General features: G+C 41.2%; 1 protein-coding gene across 1 annotated transcript in view; it reads right to left on the bottom strand.

Moving 5' to 3' along the window:
* Nucleotides 1-25,969, bottom strand: part of LOC120993804 — a 76,671-nt gene that overhangs the window by 2,235 nt on the left and 48,467 nt on the right. Inside the window, exons 3-6 of the mRNA XM_040422270.1 lie at nucleotides 15,203-15,349; nucleotides 11,930-12,038; nucleotides 10,120-10,232; nucleotides 1,134-1,269 (exon numbers count right to left, since the gene is read on the bottom strand). Of these exons, the coding sequence (XP_040278204.1) occupies nucleotides 1,134-1,269; nucleotides 10,120-10,232; nucleotides 11,930-12,038; nucleotides 15,203-15,349 (505 nt within the window). The remainder of the gene's footprint in view (nucleotides 1-1,133; nucleotides 1,270-10,119; nucleotides 10,233-11,929; nucleotides 12,039-15,202; nucleotides 15,350-25,969) is intronic.

The raw sequence follows: 25,969 nt of genomic DNA, 5'->3' as shown, positions 1-25,969 counted from the left end.
CAGGCAGGTTATAAAACTTTATATTTCGGTATTTAGAAGGTGGACAGGGGGGATACTTAGATGCTTTTAATAGACTGTATAAGACCTGTAATGTCATATATATAACTATATATGCTGATTTGGCCTGTCAGTGTCCCTTTAAACCTAAAATATGGCAGTGTGTAAATAGGACTAATAGGAGAAAAAACTGTACTGCTATACCAATGAGCCCAAGTATTACTAATTTTGGGCAGTGTAGGCAAAAAAAAAAAATAAGTCCATTAAGAGATATAGGCAGTGATAAATATTAGTGCTGTATATAACTACACAACCTGTGGTGGAAAAAGATGCTTCCTCCGGAGGAAAGATTCTTTGGCTTAAAGCCCATTCACACGACCGTATGGCTTTGCGGATCTGCAAAACACGGACACCGGCCATGTGTGTTCCGCAATTTGCGGACCGCACATGTCTGCAACCATAATAGAAAATGCCTATTCTTGTCCGCGATTGCGGATAAGAATAGGACATGTTCTATCTTTCCTGCGGAGCCGTGGTACGGAATAACGGATGCGGACGGCACACAGTGTGCTGTCCGCATCTTTTGAGCGCTCATAGAAATGAATAGATCCGCAGACCTTCCGCAAAATTGCGGAACGGCTACGGATCCGTACATACAGTCGTGTGAATGGGCCCTAATACAGTAAAATTTAGGGTTAAAGATGGTGTTATATATTTTATTCCGCTACTATAATTATGATGTGCAATTTTTAAGATAATATTAATAAACCTCAACATTTTTAAAGTGGAACAGAGATGTACTCTGTAAATTTTTTAGTAGTTCCATAAGGTCATGTTGTTATTATATAGTGGATGTAGCCAATTATTGTTAGATATTATCACTGGACAAACATTATTCAGCATTATGAATGTACATTTAAAGTGCTTGTGACTAAAAGTATAGGGGTTAAATCTAAGATTAGCAACTTCACTCTAAGAAACATCACAGTCCTTTGTGTGACTTCCCTATAAACACATCCTAGCAGTAGTGCAGACATATATTTGTATGTTGGAAATCAACCATTATAAGTCTGGCTGATGACAACCTAGGACAAGCACCTCTTTCAAACATTACAGTAAAGTATACAGTAGTTTACCTCTATTAATGCTCAATGGAAATGTTTCTGTACTGTTTATGGCCAAATGCAGGTCTTTACTTTCAACCGATTTTGGTCGTTTCCTTGAGAATGATCTCCATGATACAAACTCTTCATCCATTTCTAAGAAGTGTCTCTAAAAGTACATTTTGGTTGAAAAAAAAAAAAAAATGTTTAGATGAAATTTTCAGCAAATCAAAAAGTGCTTCAAAGTACATGTCCGCTTTTGCATTTTTTTAATATTTTTCTAAAAAAAAAAATATGAAAAAGTTTGGTGTCTACAGGTGAAGTTTTTTCAATATTTATAACCCTGTAGTTTGTATTCATTCCCTACTTAATGCCAACTTACTGATTGTAAAGCGGACCTGTCACCACAAAATGCAGTGCAATCTGCAGGCAGCATGTTATAGAGCAGAAGGAGCTGAGCAGCTTGACATAGAGTTTTGTGGGAAAAGATTCAGTAAAATCTGTAGATTATACATTTACATTTCTTCTCTTTCTGATTTGATTGTTTATGGGCAGCATCCGACTGGCCCAGAGGATGCTCCGGTGGGCCAAGGCTCTAATGCTATAGTGGGCCCCAAAGGTCCCGGGGAAAAAAAAAGATTTGGAGCAACCTTTGGAGCCAGTCACTTGCCACTAGGGTTTTTGTTTTTTAAAGAAAGCCTATTAGATTTTATTAATTTATTGTTTCTTTGACTCAAAACCTATTAGGTTTTATTGATAATATGTCAGTTTGGCCCTTTGAATAATTTTCTTTGGTGGGCCTAAGGAACCCAAGTCCGACACTGTTCACGGGGGAAGGTGTTATCAATGACCGACAGCTACCTATGTATACACACTTACACAGTGAATGCTATCAATCACTAATAACAACTCCCCCGTATAAAACAATCAGTGACTGACAACTATCTATGTACTGCATACACAGTTACACTGAGAATGCTATCACTGATAACACCCCCCCTGTGTACAACTATCAGTGACTGACAGCTATCTATGTATACATACACACTTAGGCCTCTTTCACACGACCATTTTTTTTTCCGTTTTGCGGGCCGTTTTTTGCGTTCTGTATACGGTCCGTATACGGAACCATTCATTTCAATGGTTCCGCAAAAAAAACTGAATGTACTCCGTATGCATTCCGTTTCCGTATTTCCGTTTTTCCGTTCCGTAGAAAGATAGAACATGTCCTATATTTGGCCGCAAATCACATTCCGTGGCTCCATTAAAGTCTATGGGTCCGCAAAAAAACGGAATGCATAAGGAAATGCATCCGTATGTCTTCCGTATCCATTGAAAATGTTATGCCCAGCCCAATTTTTTCTATGAAATTACTGTATACTGTATATGCCATACGGAAAAACGGAACGGAAACGGAAACACAACGGAAACAAAAAACGGAACAACGGATTCGTTTAAAACGGACCGCAAAACACTGAAAAAGCCATACTGTCGTGTGAAAGAGGCCTTACACAGAGAATGCTATCAATCACTAATAACACCTCCCCATGTACAGCTATCAGTGACTGACAGCTATCTATGTATACACACACAGAGAATGCTATCAATCACTGATAACAACTCCATTGTGTACAACTATCAGTGACTGACAGCTATCTCTGTATACACACTTATACAGAAAATGCTATCACTAATAACACCTTCCCTGTGTACAACTATCAGTGATTGACATCTACCTATGTATACACACTTACACAGAGAATGCCATCACTGATAACACCTCCCCTGTGTACAACTATCAGTGATTGATATCTATCTATATATAAACATTTACACAGAGAATGCTATCAATCACTGATAACATCTTTCCTGTTCACAACTATCAGTGACTGATAGCTATCTATGCATACACACTTAGGGTCAATTCACACATCTACAATTCTGTTCCACATTTTGCGGAACGGAATTGCAGACCCATTCATTTCTATGGGGCCACACAATGTGCTGCCCGGATCCGGAAATGCGGACCTGCACTTCCGGGTCCGCAATTCCGATCCCGAAAAAAAATAGAACATGTCCTATTCTTGTCCGCAATTGCGGACAAGATTAGGCATTTTCTATTAAGTGCCGGCGATGTGCGGTCCGCAAAATGCAGAATGCACATTGCCGATGTCCGTGTTTTGCAGATCCGCGGATCCGCAAAACACACACGGACGTGTGAATGGACCCTTACACAGAGAATGCTATCATTGATAACACCTCCCCTGTGTACAACTATCAGTGACTGACAGCTATCTATGTATACACACTTAAGGGTGTATTAGACACCCTGATCAGGCAGACGAATGTCGGGAGGGAAGCATTACTTCCCGTAAATTGCCTACTTGCTAGCGGAGGAGGCCGCTGCAATTACAGCTATCTCCTCCGCAGCATAGGGAGGAGCGATTGCTATGTCATCACTCGTCCCCATGCTGTAAAGTGCATTGCCGGCAGCAGATTGTAATGAGACTGTTCCCAACAGTGAAAAATTTGATTTTATTGAGAAAAAACGTAAAACTTGTGCAAATTGAGCAAAATGTTAAAAAACTTAAAATATGATCAAATAACACCCGTATTAGCCTACACCAAACTTTTTAACTTGTGTAACCAGTATTTTTAAAATGTTTCTGTGGGGATTCAAACTCACAACCTTCTGTATTACAGGTAAAAACCTTAACAACTGGGCTATAGAGATCAATATTTTATACTTTAATGGTATGGGCGCTTTCGCATGCAGCGATGCCCATAATTCTATTTTTTTTTTCATTTGTTTTTATTTTGGGGAATGAAGGTGATTTTAATTTTTATGGTTTTTTATAAAAAATACATTTGTGTGCTTGAGCCCTTAACCCCTTAAGGACTTAGCCATTTTTTGCAAATCTGACCAGTGTCACTTTAAGTGCTGATAACTTTAAAACGCTTTGACTTATCCAGGCCGTTCGGAGACTGTTTTTTCGTCACATATTCTACTTCATGACACTGCTAAAATTGGGTCAAAAAAGTTAATTTTTTTGCATAAAAAAATACCATATTTACCAAAATATGCCTAATTCTCCATTTTAACCCATTGTTTCCACTGAAAAAGCAAGGGTTAACAGCCAAACAAGACTGTATCTTTATTGCCCTGACTCTGCCGTTTACAGAAACACCCCATATGTGGCCATAAACTACTGTACGGGCACACAGTAGGGCGTAGAGGGAAAGGTGCGCCGTATGGTTTTTGGAAGCCAGATTTTGCTGGACTGGTTTTTTGACACCATGTCCCATTTGAAGCCCCCCTGATGCACCCCTAGAGTAGAAACTCCATAAAAGTGACCCCATCTAAGAAACTACACCCCTCAAGGTATTCAAAACTGATTTTACAAACTTTGTTAACCCTTTAGGTGTTGCACAAGATTTAATGGGAAATAGAGATACAATTTCAAAATTTCACTTTTTTGGCAGATTTTCCATTTTAATATTTTTTTTCCAGTTACAAAGCAAGGGTTAACAGCCAAACAAAACTCATTATTTATGGCCCTGATACTGTAGTTTACAGAAACACCCCATATGTGGTCGTAAACCGCTGTACGGGCACACGGCAGGGCGCAGAAGGAAAGGAATGCCATACGGATTTTGGAAGGCAGATTTTGCTGGACTGGGTTTTTGACACCATGTCCCATTTGAAGCCCCCCTGATGCACCCCTAGAGTAGAAACTCCAAAAAAGTGACCCCATTTTAGAAACTACTGGATAGGGTGGCAGTTTTGTTGGTACTAGTTTAGGGTACATATGATTTTTGGTTGCTCTATATTACACTTTTTTGTGCGGCAAGTTAACAAGAAATAGATTTTTTAGCACGTTTTTTTTTTGTTATTTACAACATTCATCTGACAGGTTAGATCATGTGGTAATTTTATAGAGCAGGTTGTCACGGACGTGGCGATACCTAATATGTATACAATTTTTTTTATTTATGTAAGTTTTACACAATGATTTCATTTTTAAAACAAAAAAAATGTTTTAATGTCTCCATAGTCTAAGAGCCATAGTTTTTTCAGTTTTTGGGCGATTATCTTAAGTGGCTTTTTTACACCGTTTTTATTTTTATTTTTTTACGGTGGTCACCTGAGGGGTTAGGTCATGTGATATTTTTATAGAGCCGGTCGATACGGACGCGTCAATACCTAATATGTATACTTTTTTTTATTTATTTAAGTTTTACACAATGATTTCATTTTTGAAACAAAAAAAATCATGTTTTAGTGTTTCCATAGTCTAAGAGCCATAGTTTTTGGGCGATTATCTTGGGTAGGGTATGATTTTTGCGGGATGAGATGACGGTTTGATTGGTACTATTTTGGCGTACATGCGACTTTTTTGATCACTTTTATTACCTTTTTTGGGAAGTAAGGTGGGCAAAATTTCAATTTTCTCCTAGTTTTTATTTTTTTATTTTTATGGCGTTCACAGTGCGGGAAAAGTAACATGAGCGTTTTATAGATCAGGTCGTTACGGACGCGGCGATACCTAATATGTGTAGTGTATTTTATTTTTTATTTTTTTATTCAGTGATAAATGTTTTTTTTTTAATCTTAACTTTTTTCACTTTTTTTTACATTTTTTTGACCCAGACCCACTTGGTTCTTGAATATATATTGTACTGTACTGTATTTTACTTACACTTTGTCTGAACAGATCTCTGCCTTTAGCACAGATCTGTTCAGCACCATGGACAGCAGGATGCCTGAGACGGCGTCCTGTTGCCATGGGAACCTTCCCCGTCTGCTCAGTAGTGGTCAGAACTTCGCAGACGGGGAAGGGTAAGGACGGGGCTGTCGGGGGGCTGTCTGGGGGCTCTCTCCCTCTCCCATCGGGGGGCTGGAAAGGCACAGCAGCCCCCTGATGGGAGAGGGAGGGAGCTCCCTGAGCTGTTAACCTTTTCCATACAGCGGTCCGTACCGATGTCAGCCATTTATACCAGGGTGTCAGCAATGTGCTGACACCCTGGTATAACCACTGTCCACCAACGATTATTCAAGGGGAGGCGGGCGGGGAATCGCGATCCCGCCTGCCGCACCTCCCGCACCTTCTGCGACATCCCCCCTGCACCACCCGCCCACATAATATCATTCAGGGGTGCAGGGGGGGGTTAATAAAACTTTATTTCGGGCATTTTAAAGTTTGATCCCCACGGTCAGAGACTAAAAGCGCAGGAAACCGCAGGTCTGAATTGACCTGTGGTTTTCTGCGATCGTCGATACGGGGGGGGTCAAATGACCCCCCCCCCCCTGCGTTGTTACGGGATGCCGGCTGGGTGATTATCTTAGGTAGGATCTCATTTTTTGTGGGATTAGATGACGGTTTGATTGGCACTATTTTGGGGTGCATATGCCTTTTTGATCGCTTGCTATTACACTTTTTGTGAGGTGACAAAAAAAAGGCATTTTTTTACAGTGTTCACCTGAGGGGTTAGGTCATGTGATATTTTTATAGAGCATGTTCTTACGGACGCGGCGATACCTAATATGTATACTTTTTTAATTTTACTTAAGTTAACAGCTTTTTTAAAACAAAAAAAATGATGTGTTAGTGTCTCCATATTCTGAACCATATTTTTTTTATTTTTTGGGCGTTTGTCTTAGCTAGGGGCTCATTTTTTCAGGGATGAGGTGACGGTTAGATTGGTACTATTTTGGTGGGCATACGCCTTTTTGATCGCTTGCTGTTGTACTTTTAGTGATGTAAGGTGACAAAAAAATTGTTAATTTAGCACAGTTTTTTTTTTTTATGGTGTTCATCTGAGGGGTTAGGTCATGTGATATGTTTATAGAGCCGGTCAATACGGACGCAGCCGGTCAATATTTTTTACCAATTTTTTTTTAACTTTATTTGGGGGAAATGATGTTTGTTTGTTTTTTACTTGAAACTTTTAATTTTTTGAGGGGAAAACTTAATTTTTTCCACTTTTTTTTTTCACTTTATTTTTTGTCCCAGGACCCCCCCGCGCATTGTCCCAGGGTGCCTGCTGATTGATTTCAGCAGGCACCCAGTTCCGATCACTGCCCGCCGCGCAGCGGTGATTGGAACTACACATGACGTATCGGTACGTCATGTGTCCTTAAGTACCGGTACGTCATGTGTCCCCAAGAGGTTAAATCTATAAATTACAAGCCTTACTGAATCTTTTCCCATAAATCTGTATATATTAATCTGCTCAACTTCTCCTACTGTGTAACAAGCTGCCTGCAGATTGCATTGAATTTTGGGGCAACAGGTCCTCTTTAAGTTAGGCTAGGTTCACACATGCAGCATATCTGCCCTTCTAACCCAGTATATAAACTGAAAAACTAAAAGAAAATATGGAACCGCTGGATCCAGCATTTTCCGAACACCAATGGCATCCGACAGACCTCATTGACTATTGTGATTTCTGTTGGTCTGCAGGTCAAAATACCGCTGTATGCAGAGATATTTTATCTTGTTTTTTTGCCGGAATCTGCAACAGAGGCTCCTAATAGAACCTCTAACACATATATGAACCTTAGATAAAGTATGGGACAGACGGAAGGAATTATAACTTTAGCATCAGACTACAAAGAGTTTGTAATCTGTAACCATGGAGAAACACAGTCTGCATATGAGCTGTTCACTCAAAATGGCAAACTATTGGAAAAGTTGCTTCATTGTTCATTTTAGATTAAATGGAACAATAAAAATGTGTTTAACCCCTTCAGGACCCTGACATTTTTCACCTTAAGGACCAGGTCATTTTTTGCAAATCTGACATGTGTCACTTAATGTGGTAATAACTTTAAAACGCTTTTACTTATCCAAGCCATTCTGAGAAAGTTTTCTCGTCACATATTGTAATTCATGACAGTGGTAAATTTGAGTCAAAATATTTCATTTTTATTTATAAAAAAAATACCAAATTTACCAAAAATTTGGAAACATTGGCAATTTTCGAAATTTCAATTTCTCTGCTTTTAAAACAGATAGTGATACCTCCTAAAATAGTTATTACTTTACATTTCCCATATGTCTTCTTCCTGTTTCGATCATTTTTTAAATGACATTTTATTTTTTTGGAACGTTAGAAGGCTTAGAAGTTTAGAATCTTAAAATTTTTAAGAAAATTTCCAAAACCTAATTTTTAAGGACCAGTTCAGGTCTGAAATCACTTTGTGGGGCTTACATAATAGAAACCACCCATAAATGGCCCCATTTTAGAAACTACACCCCTAAAGGTATTCAAAACGGATTTGAAAATGGTGCGTAACCCTTTAGGTGTTCCACAAGAATTAAAGGAAAATGGAGATGCAATTTCAGAATTTCACTTTTTTGGCAGATTTTCCATTTTAATCCATTTTTTCCAGTAACAAAGCAAGGGCTAACAGCCAAACAAAACTCAATATTTATTGCCCTGATTCTGTAGTTTACAGAAACACCCCATGTGTGGTCGTAAACTGCTGTACGGGCACACGGCAGGGAGCAGAAGGAAAGGAATGCCATATGGTTTTTGGAAGGCAGATTTCACTGGGATAATTTTAAGTTGCCATGTCACATTTGAAGACCCCCTGATTCACCCCTAGAGTAGAAACTGCCAAAAAATTACCCCATTTTGGAAACTATGGTATAAGGTGGCAGTTTTGTTGGCACTATTTTAGAGTAAGTATGATATTTGGTTGCTCTATATTACACTGTTTGTGAGGCAAGGTAACAAAAAATTTGGTTAGATCATGTGGTATTTTTATAGAGCAGGTTGTTACGGATGCGACAATACCAAATATGACTTGTGTGTTTCAGTTTTACATAATAAAGCATTTTTGAAAAAATTATTTTTTAGAGTCTCCATATTCTAAAAGCCATAGTTTATTTTTATTTTTTGGGCAACTGTCTTATGTAGGGGCTCATTTTTTTTGGTATGAGATGACGGTTTGATTGGTACTATTTTAGTGTGCATATGACTTTTTTATCGCTTGGTATTACACTTTTTATGATGTAAGGTGACAAAAAATGGCTTTGGCAGTGTTCATCTGAGGGGTTAGGTCATGTGGTATTTTATACAGCAGGATCTTATGGACATGGCGATACCTAATATGTATACATTTTTTATTTATTTAAGTTTTACACAATAAAAGCATTTTTGAAACAAAAAAAAAATCATGTTTCAGTGTCTCCATATTCTGAGAGCCATAGTTTTTTTTATTCTTTAGGCGATTGTCTTAGGTAGGGTCTTATTTTTTGCGGGATCAGATGACGGTTTGATTGGTATGATTTTGGGGTGCGTATGACTTTTTGATTGCTTGGTATTTCACTTTTTGTGATGTAAGGTGACAAAAAATGGCTATTTTTACACCGTTTTTATTTTATTTTTTTAGGGCGTTCAGGTGAGGGGGTGGATCATGTGATATTATTGTAGAGCCAGTCATTACAGACGCGGGAGTACCAAATATGTCTGGTTTTCTTTTTTTTTTTACAATTTTATGTGTTTTATTTTGGGAATTTCATTTTTATTTTTAATTGAAACTTTTTTTATCATGAAAAACACTTTTTTAACCCTCTGCAATGCATTACAATACATCCTGTATTGTAATGCATTGGCTGTAAGCTTTTATGGAAGGCATCGGGCTTGCCTTCTCCTGCCATCAGGACCCCGCCACTGCAGCGCGGGGACCCAATGGAGAAGCGGAGGGCACCCATACCCTCCTCGAACCCTGCGCATGCCGTGATCAGCTTTGATCGCTGCGTACAAGGGGTTAACATGTCGGCATCAGTGTTTTTACTGGTGCTGGCGTATGCAGCAGGGGCCCGGCTGTCAGTGACTGCCGGGTCCATGCCGCTGATCGGGCGGGCGAAGCTCCTGCACCCGCCCGATCAGTCCGACGTACATTTACGGCGGTGGTCCTTAAGTCACGTCCACCAACGCCGTACATGTATGGCACTGGTCCTTAAGGGGTTAAAGAATAATCTAGCCTTTTAATAAATAATCAGTTTACCTTTTCATTGTTTTCATGTTGAGCTAAAGACAAATCCATTGCATTCTCGACCAGCTGGAAAGTGTGATTTATAAAACTTGTCATTTCTGGCGAGACATCTGTTGTACCTTCATCTACAGAAATAATAGAAATGTTGCACATAAGTCGATATCCCATTGTTCAATATACACTGAGCAAAAAATACAAACGCAACACTTTTGGTTTTGCTCCCATTTTGCATGAGCTGAACTCAAAGATCTGAAACATTTTCTACATACACAAAAGACCCATTACTCTCAAATATTGTTCACAAATATGTCTAAATCTGTGTTAGTGAGCACTTCTCCTTTGCGGAGATAATCCATCCCACCTCACAGGTGTGGCATATCAAGGTGCTGATTAGACAGCATGAATATTGCACAGGTGTGCCTTAGACTGCCCACAATAAAATGCCACTCTGAAATATGCACAGTTTTATCTTACTAGGGGGAAGGGGGGGGGGGGGCAGAAAACCAGTCAGTATCTGGTGTGGCCACCATTTGCCTAATGCAGTGCAACACATTTCTGTCGCATAGAGTTGATCAGGTTGTTGATTGTGGCCTGTGGAATGTTGGTCCACTCCTCTTCAATCGTGCGAAGTTGCAGAATATTGGTAGGAATTGGAACACGCTGTCGTTTACGCCGATCCAGAGCATCCCAAACATGCTCAATGGGTGACATGTCTGGTGAGTATGCTGGCCATGCAAGAACTGGGATGTATTCAGCTTCGAGGAATTGTGTACAGATCCTTGCAATATGGGGCCGTGCATTATCATGCTGCAACCGTGGATGAATGGCACAACAATAGGCCTCAGGATCTCGTCACGGTATCAAAATGACATTAATAAAATGCACCTGTGTTTGTTGCCCATAACATATGCCTGCCCATACCATAACCCCATCGCCACCATAGGCCATTCGATCCACAACTTTGACGTCAGCAAACGCTCACCCACACGACGCCACACACGCTGTCTGCCATCTGCCATGAGCAGTAAAAACCGGGACTCATCCGTGAACAGAACACCTCTCCAACATGCCAGACACCATCGAATGTGAGCATTTGCCCACTCAAGTCTGTTACGATGACGAACTGCAATCAGGTCCAGACCCCGATAGGACGACGAGCATTCAGATGAGCTTCCCTGAGATGGATTCTGACAGTTTGTGCAGAAATTCTTTGGTTATGCAAACCGATTGCTGCTGCAGCTGTCCAGGTGGCTGGTCTCAGGCGATCATGGAGGTGAACATGCTGGATGTGGAGGTCGTGGGCTGGTGTGGTTATACGTGGTCTGCGGTTGTGAGGCCGGTTGATGTACTGCCAAATTCTCTGAAACGCCTTTGGAGATGGCTTATGGTAGAGAAATGAACATTCATTGCACGGGCAACAGCTCTGATAGACATTCCTGCAGTCAGCATGCCAATTGCACGCTCCCTCAAACTTTGTGACATCTGTGGCATTGTGCTGTGTAATCAAACTGCACATTTCAGAGTGGCCTTTTATTGTGAGCAATGTAAGGCACACCTGTGCAATATTCATGCTGTCTAATCAGCACCTTGATATGCCAAACCTGTGAGGTGGGATGGATTATCTCCGCAAAGTAGAAGTGCTAACTAACACAGATTTAGACAGATTTGTGAACAATATTTGAGAGTAATGGGTCTTTTGTGTATGGAGAAAATGTTTCAGATATTTGAGTTCAGCTCATACAAAATGGGAGCAAAACCAAAAGTGTTGCGTTTATATTTTTTCTCAGTGTAGTAGGTGTATGATTAATATATCACTACAAACCTGTAGTACATCCAGATTGCTCTGCTGCTTTTTTCCACTGGTCCCAAAGCCAATGCTTTAATTTTTTTTCCATTCTCTCATGTTCTACTATGCTCATGTTTGGAGCATGCTGGATATGGAAGAAAAGTAAGAAAAGTAATGAGTGAAAAGACCTGGGGGATCATTTACAAACTGATATATGCCATATATCTGTTGTAGGTTGCGGCACAAAGGTTATTTGCGCCCGTCTCATTTATCATTTTCTACGCCTGTTTTAGGAGTAGAAAATGTTCTAAATTTACGCCAGCAAGGAAGCTGGCATAGATTTAGACCAGCGGTGGATGTGCCGAAGTTATATAGAGGCCAATGTACAGAATGTTTCAGAAGTATTGAACATACATTATACAATGAATAATTTAGATTTTGGTAAAGTCAGCATACATAAAAGTAAAATAAGTTTGGGGAAAAAGGTGGAGCTTATGCTGCACTGTGTCTGGCTGGGATAAATTAGGAACTCTTTTCTTTTATTCTGACAGCAATAGACAACACTTTAGTAAAGTCCTGCCCATCAGCTCAGAAATCCAAGGTCTGAAAGGCTTCTGTTTCTCTCAGTCTCCTGCATTGAAACAGCCAAGTGTTTGCTTTTTGTTTTTACTTTTTCCATTCTTGCTTAGGGTACGTTCACATCTGCATTATGAAATACGGCAGGCTGTTTCGGCAGCTGACATCCTATTTTAATGGCAAGGATTGGAGATATTTCCGATGCTGGATGTTTAGGGGGTCATTTAATATACTGAAACACGCCTATATTAGGCGTACTTCAGGAGCAGATGGCGGCGCAGCGGTTAGTTGCGCCACCATCTGCGACATCTTCCCTGCTCACGCCAAGTGTAAAATTGTGGGCGTGGCGTGGAAGGGCCGACAGGCCCGTCCCATTCATCATTATCTACGACTGTTTTAGGTGTAGTAAATTGTCTAAATGTAAGACAGCTAGGAATCTGTCTTACATTTAGAACTGGCAGAGGATCCACTGAAGTTATGAAGAGGCCGGCGCCTCTTCCTAACTTCGGCGGATCCAACACCAGCCTAGGGGTTTATTAAGACCGGTGTCTAAAACGCCAGTCTTAATAAATGTGCCCTTTAGATGCCACAGTTAGGGGAAGTTAGATCTCACGGTTAAGGGGTTAAACAGAGAGACTATCACCCTGATCATTTCCACTTCAATTACAGGATTCAATGGGCTGCAATGGCACAAAGGACTTAATGAAGGCTCAAAGGTCTGCTATCTTTGTATATTCATTATGCCCTGACACAAAAAGCAAAAAAAGGCAAAAAACTTTTTTCTCATTAAAAATATAAAAAACAATAAAAAAAGGTACACATTGCCACAACTACTGTAACTGTGCTTATCCACAGAGTTAACATGTTAATCAAACCACATGGTTAAAGAACAACATTTTAAATGTAATAACAAAGAGGTGGAGTTGCATTATTTTCCATTTCCCCCATCCCAGAACGGTGGCACTGAAAATTGACCTGCAAATTTTTTTTGAAAAATAAGAAATAACTGCACAGGCAAAAAAAGGGACATAAACATAGAGGGGGTCATTTATTAACCAGAAATACACGTATTTCTGGTGCAGACTGTGGCGCAAAGGTGCTTTGCGTTGCAATCTGCCACTTCTCCCTGCTAATGCCAGGTTTAAAAAAGTGGGAGTGGCATGGGCAGGGAAGGGGACGGGTCGGCAGGCCTGTCTCATTTATCATTTTCTATGCCTGGTTTAGGTGTAGAAAAGGATGTAAATGTAAGATAGCTAGGAAGCTGTCTTACATCTAGAATTGGTGGTGGATCCGCTATGTAGAGACCAGCGTCTCTTCAGAACTTCGGCTGATCCACTGTCAGCACAAGGCCATATTAAGACCGGCGTCTAAAATGTCGGTCTTAATAAATGTGCCCTAGTGTTTTCTGTCAACTGCATAATTTCCGACACTGGAAGCTGCCTGGAACAGTTGTTTGGTGGGGGTGCCAGGTGTGAGACCCCCACTGATCTATTATTAATGACCTATCCTGAGGACAGACCATCAATATCTAAATAAAGGTTACATTTTATACAATTTCCGTTACCTTGGAAAACCTCCTATTCCTGAAAATACAGACAATACAATATGGAATATCGGACTATGGGAAGCATGGAACAAGTAAGGCAAAAAGTACTTTTCCTCCCTTCAAAAATAATTCTCTGATGGAAAAGTGCTTATTACTGATGCTCAACATAAGGGATCTGTTTTTTTGTTTTTTTTCCGGTTCTTCAGAAAACTAAACAGTGATGTGAACACGACCTTAAAGAGATCAAGTGAAGTGGATCAGGGGAATCGTAAGGTATGCAGTATAATGTCTGCTGAGCTCCGGGATTTCCACTACAACACTGTCAGCTGTTTGTAAGACCACAATTTAAATGTAAATGTGCATCTTTGACGACTATAGTAGATAGGGGTTTTCTTCACATTTGGCTAAGATTCTATTTAGCGTGCGCCAACTCCCCATTTGAAGCTTAACTCCATTCATTGTCCCCCCGACTCACACAAATCATTTGAAAGGAGCCAAGATGTGGTTCCCTGCAGAGACAGCCCAGCACTGAGCTGCTGGACTTGTTTCAGAAGCAGGAGGACGCCAGCTATGTACAGGAGTTACACAGACTGTACAACAGCAAAATAGTGGACATTTTTAATAGAGTATATACAAAGTTGCTTAATGCTGCATTTAGAAAAGGTGTTCATATTGTTTATGGTCATGGAAGATTTAGTAGACTTTACATGAATGGAATAGTGAATGGCAGACATTACACTTACTCAAGTATTCAAGAGCGCATTGGTCATGAGTTTGCACCAGATTCCGAGCAGTTTAAGCAGAAACATATCTAAAGTTTTGATGAGTGGTGGTCTGTGTGCGGAGACCTCCACCAATCTCTAGACCAAGGAGAGAGATGGGCACGTACTGTATGTCATGCTCTCTCTCCTTGCTACGGAGGATGGAATTGAGATGGGCTCATAGACTTCTGTTACAGCGAGAAAAGAGAGCGTGATATATGAGCCCTTCTCTCTCCTCGTTCTACCGATCGGTGGGGGTCTCAGAATTCAGACCCACAACGATCAAAACTTTTGATATCTCTCTCTGACACATCAAAGGTTTTTTGAAAACTCAGTGACCCTTTAAGTGAGACACAAGAAATACAAGTTTTTTCATAGTATCTATTAGGTAATATCTTAAAAATGACATGGTTTGTTAATACTTACCAATAGACTAGGATCATTTGGATATTCACTAAAATAGTTTAGTACAAAGTTTTTTCCTACGAGTTTGAATATCATTTGCCTTTCCTTGGGATCATCAGGCAACAACTGTACATTTTTAGCAAAGGCAGCACTAATCTTTGTCAACACCTACAAAAGAAAAGGAATGAAATATGTAATAGTTTGTACTAGTCATCAAAAATATTAAGTCAAAATACATGGAATGCTAAAATTCCTAACGTGAAATTAATATCCATAAATAAGGATATACATAGATCAGCATTAACACTGAAACTACTGGCAGGTAAAGTGAGTAACATTGATTATCTCTTACCGCCTAATACAGATATAACAAGCACCAATTTAACAAATGGGGTACTACTCTATTTGAATATAATGCCATGTTGTTCGCGCATCGCGCTTCTTTAAAGTGCACCTGTCAGTAGATTTGCACCTATGAGACTGGCTGACCTGTTGCATGTGCTCTTAGCAGCTGAAGGCATCTGTGTTGGTCCAATGTTCATATGTGCCCGCATAGCTGAGAAAAATGATGTTTTAACATATGCAAATGAGTCTCTAGGAGCAATGAGGGCTTTGGCATTACACCTAGAGGCTCAACTCTCTCTGCAACTGCTGTATCCTCTGCACTTTGATAGACAGGACCAGGTGTGATGACGTATTTACAGCCATATTTGCTTCTCTCTCTCCTGGCTAACCAGCAGTATTTATGTAAGTAGAGGATTGGTGGCTGAATCAAACAGCAAAGAGTTTCTTTTGTCTGTAGCCATCTGGACATTTACAGCATATTGATAACATATTCTATAAATGGGTCCCATTTCAAGAACAGGGGCCCCACCACGAATGAAGTAAACACTGTGCATTTGGGGCTTCCTCTTCATTCACTGCTATGGGACTTCCGGAAATAGCTTAGCAAGCGTCCTTGGATATTTTTGGAAGTCCCATAGCACAGAACATACAAAGCTGTGCATGCTTGGAGTGCTCTCCGTTCACATCAGGTCCCATTCTCGAGATTAGAGTAGGTCACAGAGGTGTGGTCCTACCGATATGCCATAAATGTCCCAGATGAGAACGCTCTTTTATGTTTACTGTATTTTTATTGAATTTTCTGAATAATACATTTACAGACTGCAATTCAAGATCGATGAATCACATGTCTATCCCATTACTGAATATAATAAACTACAAGTATGAAAGCAATAAAGAAACTGAATTTCCAGAGAGCTACACTTCTGTCGGTACACTATCCCAACTTTTAAATGGCAGCATAGCCCCAGGAGTGATAAAAAAAAAAACTATGAACGTACACAAGAAAATGAAATAAAAAAAAAAAGGAGGGGGGGGTAGGTAGAGAAGGGATGAGAGAAGGAAGGGGTAAGGGAAGGAGGGGAAAGAAGGGGTAGGGGAAGGAAAGGATAGGGGAGAAGGTTTTTGTCCCGTAAATCTTGAAAAAGCAATATTACAGAGACTAAGAAGACTCACAGCATGTCTAGACATTCAGAAGAATCCAAAAACGTGATGAGGGGGGGACAGCTTTTCAGGAAAATCTCCAACCTCTCCTGCTGTTAGCTATGTTCTTCCATACGCAGCATATAGCAAAGTTCCTTGGCTCATTTGTGTAGAGAAGGAGCAGATTTAGCCTTTCAATGTCTAGGAATTACCATTCAAGAAATATCTCAGTACACCTTTCTTTACTTGAGCCAACAAGCTCGGAATAAGGGAGAATGAAGTTACTTGAGGTGTATTTGGCACCACCTTCCCAGAAGAGAATGCTCATTTAATGCTGAGCACACTGGGGCAGATTTACTATGTCTTTCTTTCTTTGCACTTGCACTTCTTTAAAGTAGTTTTATTGTAGTGTGATTTATTATTTTGGTGCATAAATTCAGCACATCGGACTATACACCAAGTGATTACAGAATGCTGTCAAACTTGACAGTCTCAAATTATACATATGAAGTATTGTCATGACTGGCGTCACGCAAAGGGAGGGAAATGGGAAGGCCCTGTCCAAGGGAGAGGGAAAGGTGGTGACCCCTGACTCACCTTGAGGCTGGCACCTGACTGCCCTGACGTCCCTAGACGGGTTCCTCACCCGTACGCCGATCACGTGCCTAAACCCTGGCTTTCCCTAAGATGAGCCCTACGTAGTGAACAGGGCGGTGGGATCACTAGTTCGCACCACTGACACTAAAGGAAAACACCAAGGAGAGGACAGACAATACAGACACAACATATAATCCCAGGTGGGTGACAACTGCAGACAACGAAAGCCCAACAGGGATCCGGAGGGTAACGTTCTGGAACAACAACCAGGGATCACAGCTACTCAGCTCCAGTGGGTCAGTATAGAAGTCCAGGCAGGAAGCTCTATATCTGGCAACCAGAGAAGTGGGAGAGGGGAATATAAGGAGGTTGGGAGTGCTGGACAAGAAACAGCTGAGGAGAAGAAGCTACGATCCCTGAGTGAGCCAAAAAGGGTTGCAAGGCAAACCCAGAAAGCTACCATTAAAGAACAGCACTATCTTTATACATAGAGCGCGCAGCCACCCGCTGCGACTTCCTGACCCCGGGTATAACGGAGTCAGACATGGCTCTTGACACCCTCGTGACAGTACCCCCCTTTCCACGAGGGGCCTCCGGACACTCAGGACTAGGTCTCTCAGGATGAGAGGCATGAAAAGCCCGAACTAACCTGTCGGCGTTTACCTCAGACGCTGGAACCCACATTCTTTCCTTGGGACCGTAACCCCTCCAATGCACCAGATATTGAAGAGAGCGGCGGACCCGACGAGAATCAACAATTTTGGATATTTGAAACTCTAGATTACCATCCACAATAACAGGAGGGGGTGGCAGCGGTGATGGTTCTAGAGGTGGAACATACTTTTTGAGTAACGACTTATGGAAGACATTATGAATTTTAAAAGTCTGAGGTAGCTCCAGGCGAAAAGCCACGGGGTTAATGATGGCTACTATTTTGTAAGGACCAATGAACTTAGGACCCAGTTTCCAAGAGGGAACCTTTAATTTAATATTCCTAGTAGATAACCACACATAGTCATTTACACCTAGGTCCGGACCTGGCGACCGTTTCTTATCAGCCATGCATTTATATTTACCTCTCATATTTTTCACATTAGCTTGCACTTTCTGCCATACAGATGAAAGAGATGACGAAAACCGTTCCTCTTCGGGAACCCTAGAACCCCCCCTCTTTGAAAGTACAGAATTGGGGATGAAAACCATATGCACCAAGAAATGTTGACTTGCCAGTGGATTCCTGATGGCGATTATTTATGGCAAACTCGACTAACGGTAAATATGATGACCACACCTCTTGGTTTTCAGACACAAAACACCTTAGATATGTCTCAAGGTTTTGGTTGGTACGCTCAGTCTGTCCATTCGACTGAGGATGGAAAGCTGAGGAAAAGGACAAGTGTACCCCCAAACGGGAACAAAAAGCTTTCCAAAACTTAGAAATAAACTGGGTTCCCCCGATCCGAAACAACATCGGAAGGGACCCTGTGAAGCTTCACGATTTCACTGATGAATACCTGAGCAAGAGTCTTAGCATTAGGTAGTGCGGGTAACGCAATGAAGTGTACCATCTTGCTAAACCTGTCTACTACTACCAAGATAACTGTTTTAACCACAGACAAAGGTAAGTCGGTAATAAAATCAATTGACAGATATGTCCATGGCCTATTGGGAATGACAAGTGGCAATAAAGACCCTGCAGGACGTGTATGAGACACTTTCGCGCGCGCACAGGTAGAACAAGTAGACACAAAATCCATTACATCCTGACGCAACCTTGGCCACCAAAAACGACGAGACAATAGTTCCAAGGTTGCTTTACTACCCGGGTGCCCAGCAAGTGCCGAATTATGATGTTCCTTTAATAATTCGAGACGCAGGTTTAACGGTACAAATAATTTCTCTGAGGGGCAAGAGACCGGGGCGTCCCCCCTGGGCCTCTAACACCTTCCCCTCCAGAACAGAGTGTACCGCAGAGACAACCACTCCTCTTTGTAGAATGGGTACCTGATCACTCACATTACCCCCTCCAGGGAAACAACGAGATGATGCATCTGCCTTGGTATTTTTTGCCCCAGGACGATAGGTAATAACAAAGTTAAACCTGGTAAAAAATAGTGACCACCTAGCTTGTCTAGGGGTGAGACGCTTAGCTGATTCGAGGTACAGAAGGTTTTTGTGGTCTGTAATCACTGTGACGGGGTGGATTGCCCGCTCTAAAAAGTGACGCCATTATTCAAACGCAAGTTTAATAGCTAATAGCTCCCTATTGCCAATATCATAGTTCTTCTCCGCTGCAGATAGTTTTTTAGAAAAGAAAGCACAAGGACGCCATTTGCCAGGAGACGGACCCTGAGACAGTACAGCCCCCACTCCCACCTCTGACGCATCTACTTCAACAATAAAAGGCTGGGAGACATCAGGTTGGATTAGTACAGGTGCCGAGGTAAACCTCTCTTTTAGAGAGGAAAAAGCAATTTTAGCTGCGTCAGACCATTTAGAAAAGTCAGTCCCCTTCCTAGTCATGTCAGTAAGGGGTTTGACAATCACCGAATAATTTTTAATGAACTTTCTGTAGAAATTTGCAAAGCCCAAGAACCGTTGCAGTGCTTTGAGGTTCTCAGGAAGATCCCAATCTAAAATTGCCTGGACCTTCCTAGGATCCATAAGGAAACCTGAAGCAGATAATAAATAACCTAGGAACTGTATTTCCTGAACGGCGAAGACACACTTTTCAATTTTCGCATATAATTTATTCGTCCGTAGGACCTGCAGTATCTGTCTGACATGCACCTCATGTGTTTTCAGATCAGACGAATAAATTTAAATATCATCTAGGTATATCACCACAAACCTGCCGATAAGATGACTAAAAATGTCATTAACGAAATGTTGGAAGACAGCAGGAGCATTGGTCAGACCGAAAGGCATGACTAGATAATGCCCCTCAGGGGTGTTAAAAGCTGTCTTCCACTCATCCCCTTCCTTGATACGAATCAGATTGTATGCCCCCCTAAGATCAAGTTTGGAGAACCACCTAGCACCCGCAATCTGATTAAACAGGTCAGGAATGAGAGGAAGAGGGTAAGGGTCTCGGATGGTTATCCGGTTTAGTTCGCTGAAATCTAGGCAAGGACGCAGGCCCCCATCTTTCTTTTTAACAAAGAAAAACCCTGCAGCCACGGGTGAAGAAGAGGGTCTGATGTGTCCCTTAGCCAAGCTCTCGGAGATATAATCTTTCATGGCTTGTCTCTCGGGACCCGAAAGATTATATAACCTGGTCTTGGGTAATTTTGCACCGGGAATCAGATTAACCGGGCAATCATAAGGACGGTGAGGTGGTAACTTCTGGCAACCCTTTTCAGAAAAAACGTCCTCAAAGTCCGAAACAAATTTAGGTAGGGTAGCTATGGAGGTGACTAAGCAATTGCTATTTAAGCAATTTTCTCTGCAATGCTCACTCCACTCCAATATCTCCCTAGCCTGCCAATCCACCACTGGATTGTGCGCTACCAACCAGGGAAGACCCAATACCACCGGAGTGGGAAGCCCCTCTAGAACATAACATGAAAGACACTCGTTATGGTGGTCCCCTACCCGAAGGTGTAAGTTATGGACAATGTGAGTGAGGTTTCTCTGAGACAGAGGCGCAGAATCAATAGCGAATATGGGAATAGGTCTCTGTAGCGTACAGAAAGACAAACCCATAGTGTGGGCAAAATGGGCATCTATCAAATTTACTCCTGCTCCACTGTCTAGAAAGAAAGAAATAGTCTCCGTCTTAACACCAAAAACAACAACCGCTGGCAACACAAATTGCGATGTTCGTATGGAAGAAACGTATACCCCCCGGCTGACATCCTCCACACAGCCTGGGGTTAGTAGTTCCGACGGTCTCTTGTTTTTGATAAAGGAAGGACAGACATTAATGAAATGACCCCTCCCCCCACAGAAAAAACAAACCCCACGCCTACGGCGAGCCTCAGGAGGACGGACCTGACGAGTAGTTCCTCCTAGCTGCATAGGCTCGTCTAAGTCCGTACAGACTAACTGCTGCTTGGGAGGGGTTACCAATTGCTCCGGATTTTTCAATCTGTCTCTCAGACGTCTATCTATTCTGATAGAAAGGGACATAACAGCATCAAGGGAAAAGGGAGTCTCATACAGCGCAAGCGCATCCTTTAGTGACTGACTCCTGAGAGCCGGGTCGTTCCACTGGGTATCCGTAGCCCACCTACGGAACTCTGAGCAATACTCCTCTGCTGGCCGCTCTCCCTGTAGGAGTCGCCGTAATTTTGATTCAGCCAGAGCGACTCGGTCAGGGTCATCATATATGAGACCCAAAGCTCCAAAAAATTCATCCACTGACCGGAGAGCCTGGGAATCAGTGGGTAAAGAGAACGCCCAGGATTGCAGGTCCCCCTGAAGCAGGGAAATAACAATCCCCACCCGCTGTTCTTCATTACCAGAGGAGTAAGGGCGCAGCTTAAAATATAACTTACAGGCCTCACGGAACGTCACAAATTTGTCCCTTCCCCCAGAAAATCTGTCAGGAAGAACAACCTTGGATTCCGCAACAACCTGGTTACCCGTAGCAACCGCTGGGCTTGCGGTCTGTTGCAATTGCTGCTGTTGCTGGAGGACCGACGCCTTCAATCCTGCCACCTCCAAAGACAGGCCTTGAAGTTGCTTTGTCAAAGCAGCAATTGGATCCATACTGGATTCTAAATAGGCAGAAATAGAAAAGAGTATTATTTTTATTTTTTTATTTTTTTCTACCTACACAAAATAAGGGCCAGATATAATGTCATGACCGGCGTCACACAAAGGGAGGGAAATGGGAAGGCCCTGTCCAAGGGAGAGGGAAAGGTGGTGACCCCTGACTCACCTTGAGGCTGGCACCTGACTGCCCTGACGTCCCTAGATGGGTTCCTCACCCGTACGCCGATCACGTGCCTAAACCCTGGCTTTCCCTAAGATGAGCCCTACGTAGTGAACAGGGATGGTGGGATCACTAGTTCGCACCACTGACACTAAAGGAAAACACCAAGGAGAGGACAGACAATACAGACACAACATATAATCCCAGGTGGGTGACAACTGCAGACAACGAAAGCCCAACAGGGATCCGGAGGGTAACGTTCTGGAACAACAACCAGGGATCACAGCTACTCAGCTCCAGTGGGTCAGTATAGAAGTCCAGGCAGGAAGCTCTATATCTGGCAACCAGAGAAGTGGGAGAGGGGAATATAAGGAGGTTGGGAGTGCTGGACAAGAAACAGCTGAGGAGAAGAAGCTACGGATCCCTGAGTGAGCCAAAAAGGGTTGCAAGGCAAACCCAGAAAGCTACCATTAAAGAACAGCACTATCTTTATACATAGAGTGTGCAGCCACCCGCTGCGACTTCCTGACCCCGGGTATAACGGAGTCAGACGTGGCTCTTGACACCCTCGTGACAAGTATGGTATGGTTGGTATTATTTCCACCACTTTCTTTGCACCTAAAATTTTTTGCACTGCCATAAGTTTGTTATAAACTTAGACATGTATTGACCATGCCTACTTTCTAGTCTCAAAATCAAAACTGTGGCGCTCGCCACATTTTACTATAGATTTTGATAAACATGTCTGAAAAGAATGGCTCCATAAAAAGGCAACACAAATCAAGCGCAACAACGATAAATTACTTATGCAGTGTTTCTTATCATTGGAGAACCCTGCATCGGCTTCTCTGAGTGTTCGGCTATCAATACCTGTAGCTACTCAAAGACAAGGGGAATAGGCTGGCCGTGCAGCAGCACACAAATGCAGGAGGAAGTAGGTTATTTCTGTAGGGAAGATGGACTCTTATCAGCAGTAAACCCCTATAGAAAACAAGCATTTCAGGGTATATGCTTGAAAAACATGTACCAGTAGACTGGAGCATTCACAGTTAGTATCTTACACCAAAACAATATATAACTCATTAATAGTGATGAGCGGGAGGTGCCATATTCGATTTCGAAAAATTCGTGAATATTCGCTTGAATATTCGTCTCATATTCGTCGAAATCTAATATTCGTAATTATTCTAGTTATCGCGATTAATGCGATTTCAATAATCGCGTATTGCGATTTTAACTTAAGGTAACTTTCCTATTGGTTTGATATCTAGAATTAGCGAAGTTGACGAATATGACGAATGTATTTGTCATAATCCTCAAAACGAAGATAACGAAGTATTCTCCATCTTCGTTTTAGCTCCATATTCGTCAACTTCGCTAATTCTAGCAATCAAATAGGAAAGTTGACTAGAGACAGCTAAGTTTTTAATTCACTATGCGATTATATTACTTTGCTTTTTTTTAAATAAATAGAATAATTATAATAATTATCAAGTATTATAATAATTTTATTTATTAAAAAAAAAGCAAAGTAATATAATCGCATAGCGAATTAAAAACTTAGCTGTCTCTAGTCAACTTTCCTATTTGATTGCTAGAATTAGCGAAGCTGACGAATATGGAGCTAAAACGAAGATGGAGAATACTTCGTTATCTTCGTTTTGAGGAATATGACGAATACATTCGTCATATTCGTCATCTTCGCTAATTCTACCAAGCCAACCATAGTAAACCAGGTCTAAGTTGAAATCGCAATGCGATTACTTCAAGTTATATTAATCGAATTGCGATTTCAACTTAGCACTGCTATATTCCATATTCGTTAACTTAGTTAATTCTAGCAAGCTGACCCATTAGAAACACAGCTCTAAGTTGAAATCGCAATTCGAATAATATAACTTGAAGTAATCGCATTGCGATTTCAACTTAGACCTGGTTTACTATGGTTAGCTTGGTAGAATTAGCGAAGATGACGAATATGATGAATGTATTCGTCATATTCCTCAAAACGAAGATAACGATGTATTCTCCATCTTCGTTTTAGCTCCATATTCGTCAACTTCGCTAATTCTAGCAATCAAATAGGAAAGTTGACTAGAGACAGCTACGTTTTTAATTCGCTATACGATTATATTACTTTGCTTTTTTTTTAATAAATAAAATAATTATAATACTTGATAATTATTATAATTATTCTATTTATTTTAAAAAAAGCAAAGTAATATAAATCGCATAGCGAATTAAACACAACTGTCTCTATAGTCAACTTTCCTATTTGATTGCTAGAATTAGCGAAGTTGACGAATATGGAGCTAAAACGAAGATGGAGAATACTTCGTTATCTTCGTTTTGAGGAATATGACGAATACATTCGTCATATTCGTCATCTTCGCTAAGTCTACCAAGCCAACCATAATAAACCAGGTCTAAGTTGAAATCGCAATGCGATTACTTCAAATTATATTAATCGCATTGCGATTTTAACTTAATTCTCACATCCGACAGTACATTGGAGGCGTTCCCATGGTGATGGGGACGCTCCATGAGCACGGAAGTCGGCAAAAGCGGCAACGGGCACTGACTGGAGCAGCCAGGAATCCTCAGGACAGGTAAGAACTACTTTTGGGAAGTGGGAAAGAAAAAAATATAACAATAAAAAAAAAAAATTTATAGTGCTATATTCGAAATATTCGCGAATTAGCGAAGTGCCGATATTCGCAAAAAAAATTTGCTATTCGAATATTCGCGCTCAACACTACTCATTAAAGGGGTTGTGTCACGAGATGAAGCCTACATTTTTTCAAACCAGCTCCTGGATCTGAATACTTTTGTAATTGCATGTAATTAAAAATTTTGGATAGCCAGTGAGATATTCAATAAAATGCATCTGTATAGCGCCACCTGCTGTTTGTTCTTTTCCTTATTTTGTGTCCTTCTCACTAAACTGGTCGAACTTGCTCAGTTTAAATCTTCAACTGCCACCAGCCATATGTTCTGTTAGAAGCAGTTACAGGGATACAGCTTCAGCAGGAAGGACACGACCCCTGAGCTGCCTGGCTGAAGATAGTCTAGCAGAGCAATTGGAACAGTGAATGTGGAGATCTCTGGACCCATGTGAGGTACAAGGCTGGTTCTAGCTTTGTTAGAAAGGTATTGTCCCGTAATATATGATGTCTGATTTTTATTTTTTACATCAATCATGACATAACCCCTTTAATGATAATTCTGGGCATGTCAGTTATTTCATGGATTCCGAACTGATTTTCTACGTTCAGAAATATAGGAGAACAGGTCTGAATTTCTCCATGTTCCATGATATAATTAATCTCAAATGCATCAGTACACGGCAAACCATTGCATGACTAGTGGAAAGACTACTAGCCAGAGCTGTGAGAGTTCATGCATTGCCTGCTAATGTATTGGATTAATATTTAATGTTGATCTGCAGGGAAGAACAAGAGTGCAATAAGTATAATTGGCATCACTTTCCTTCTGTGCTGCCATTTCCTTATTATTAGCTATTGACTACCTGACTAATTTACTCAAGCTTCGCCTGCAAATAAATCAGAGACTCAATAAGGAATCAAAATTGATTGAGATCTGTGAACGTTTTTTCCCCATCTTTGCCAGATGTCATGCTATCCATGGTATTGCAGTAGAGAAGTCAGTTCTGCATAATGTATCTCTTCCCCCATATTTTATTATGTTCCCAGAATGGAGGCATTTCAGGTCTTAACTCCTTCCAAACTCCTTTACTGTAGCTTCATAACCATCACCAGTGTTTTTTCAGATGCTCAAATGAATTTTAGGGCAGACCGCAGTTATTT

Source organism: Bufo bufo, chromosome 3, assembly GCF_905171765.1.
Source record: "Bufo bufo chromosome 3, aBufBuf1.1, whole genome shotgun sequence".
NCBI lineage: Eukaryota > Metazoa > Chordata > Amphibia > Anura > Bufonidae > Bufo > Bufo bufo.
This window is presented reverse-complemented; position numbering and strand designations above follow the sequence as displayed.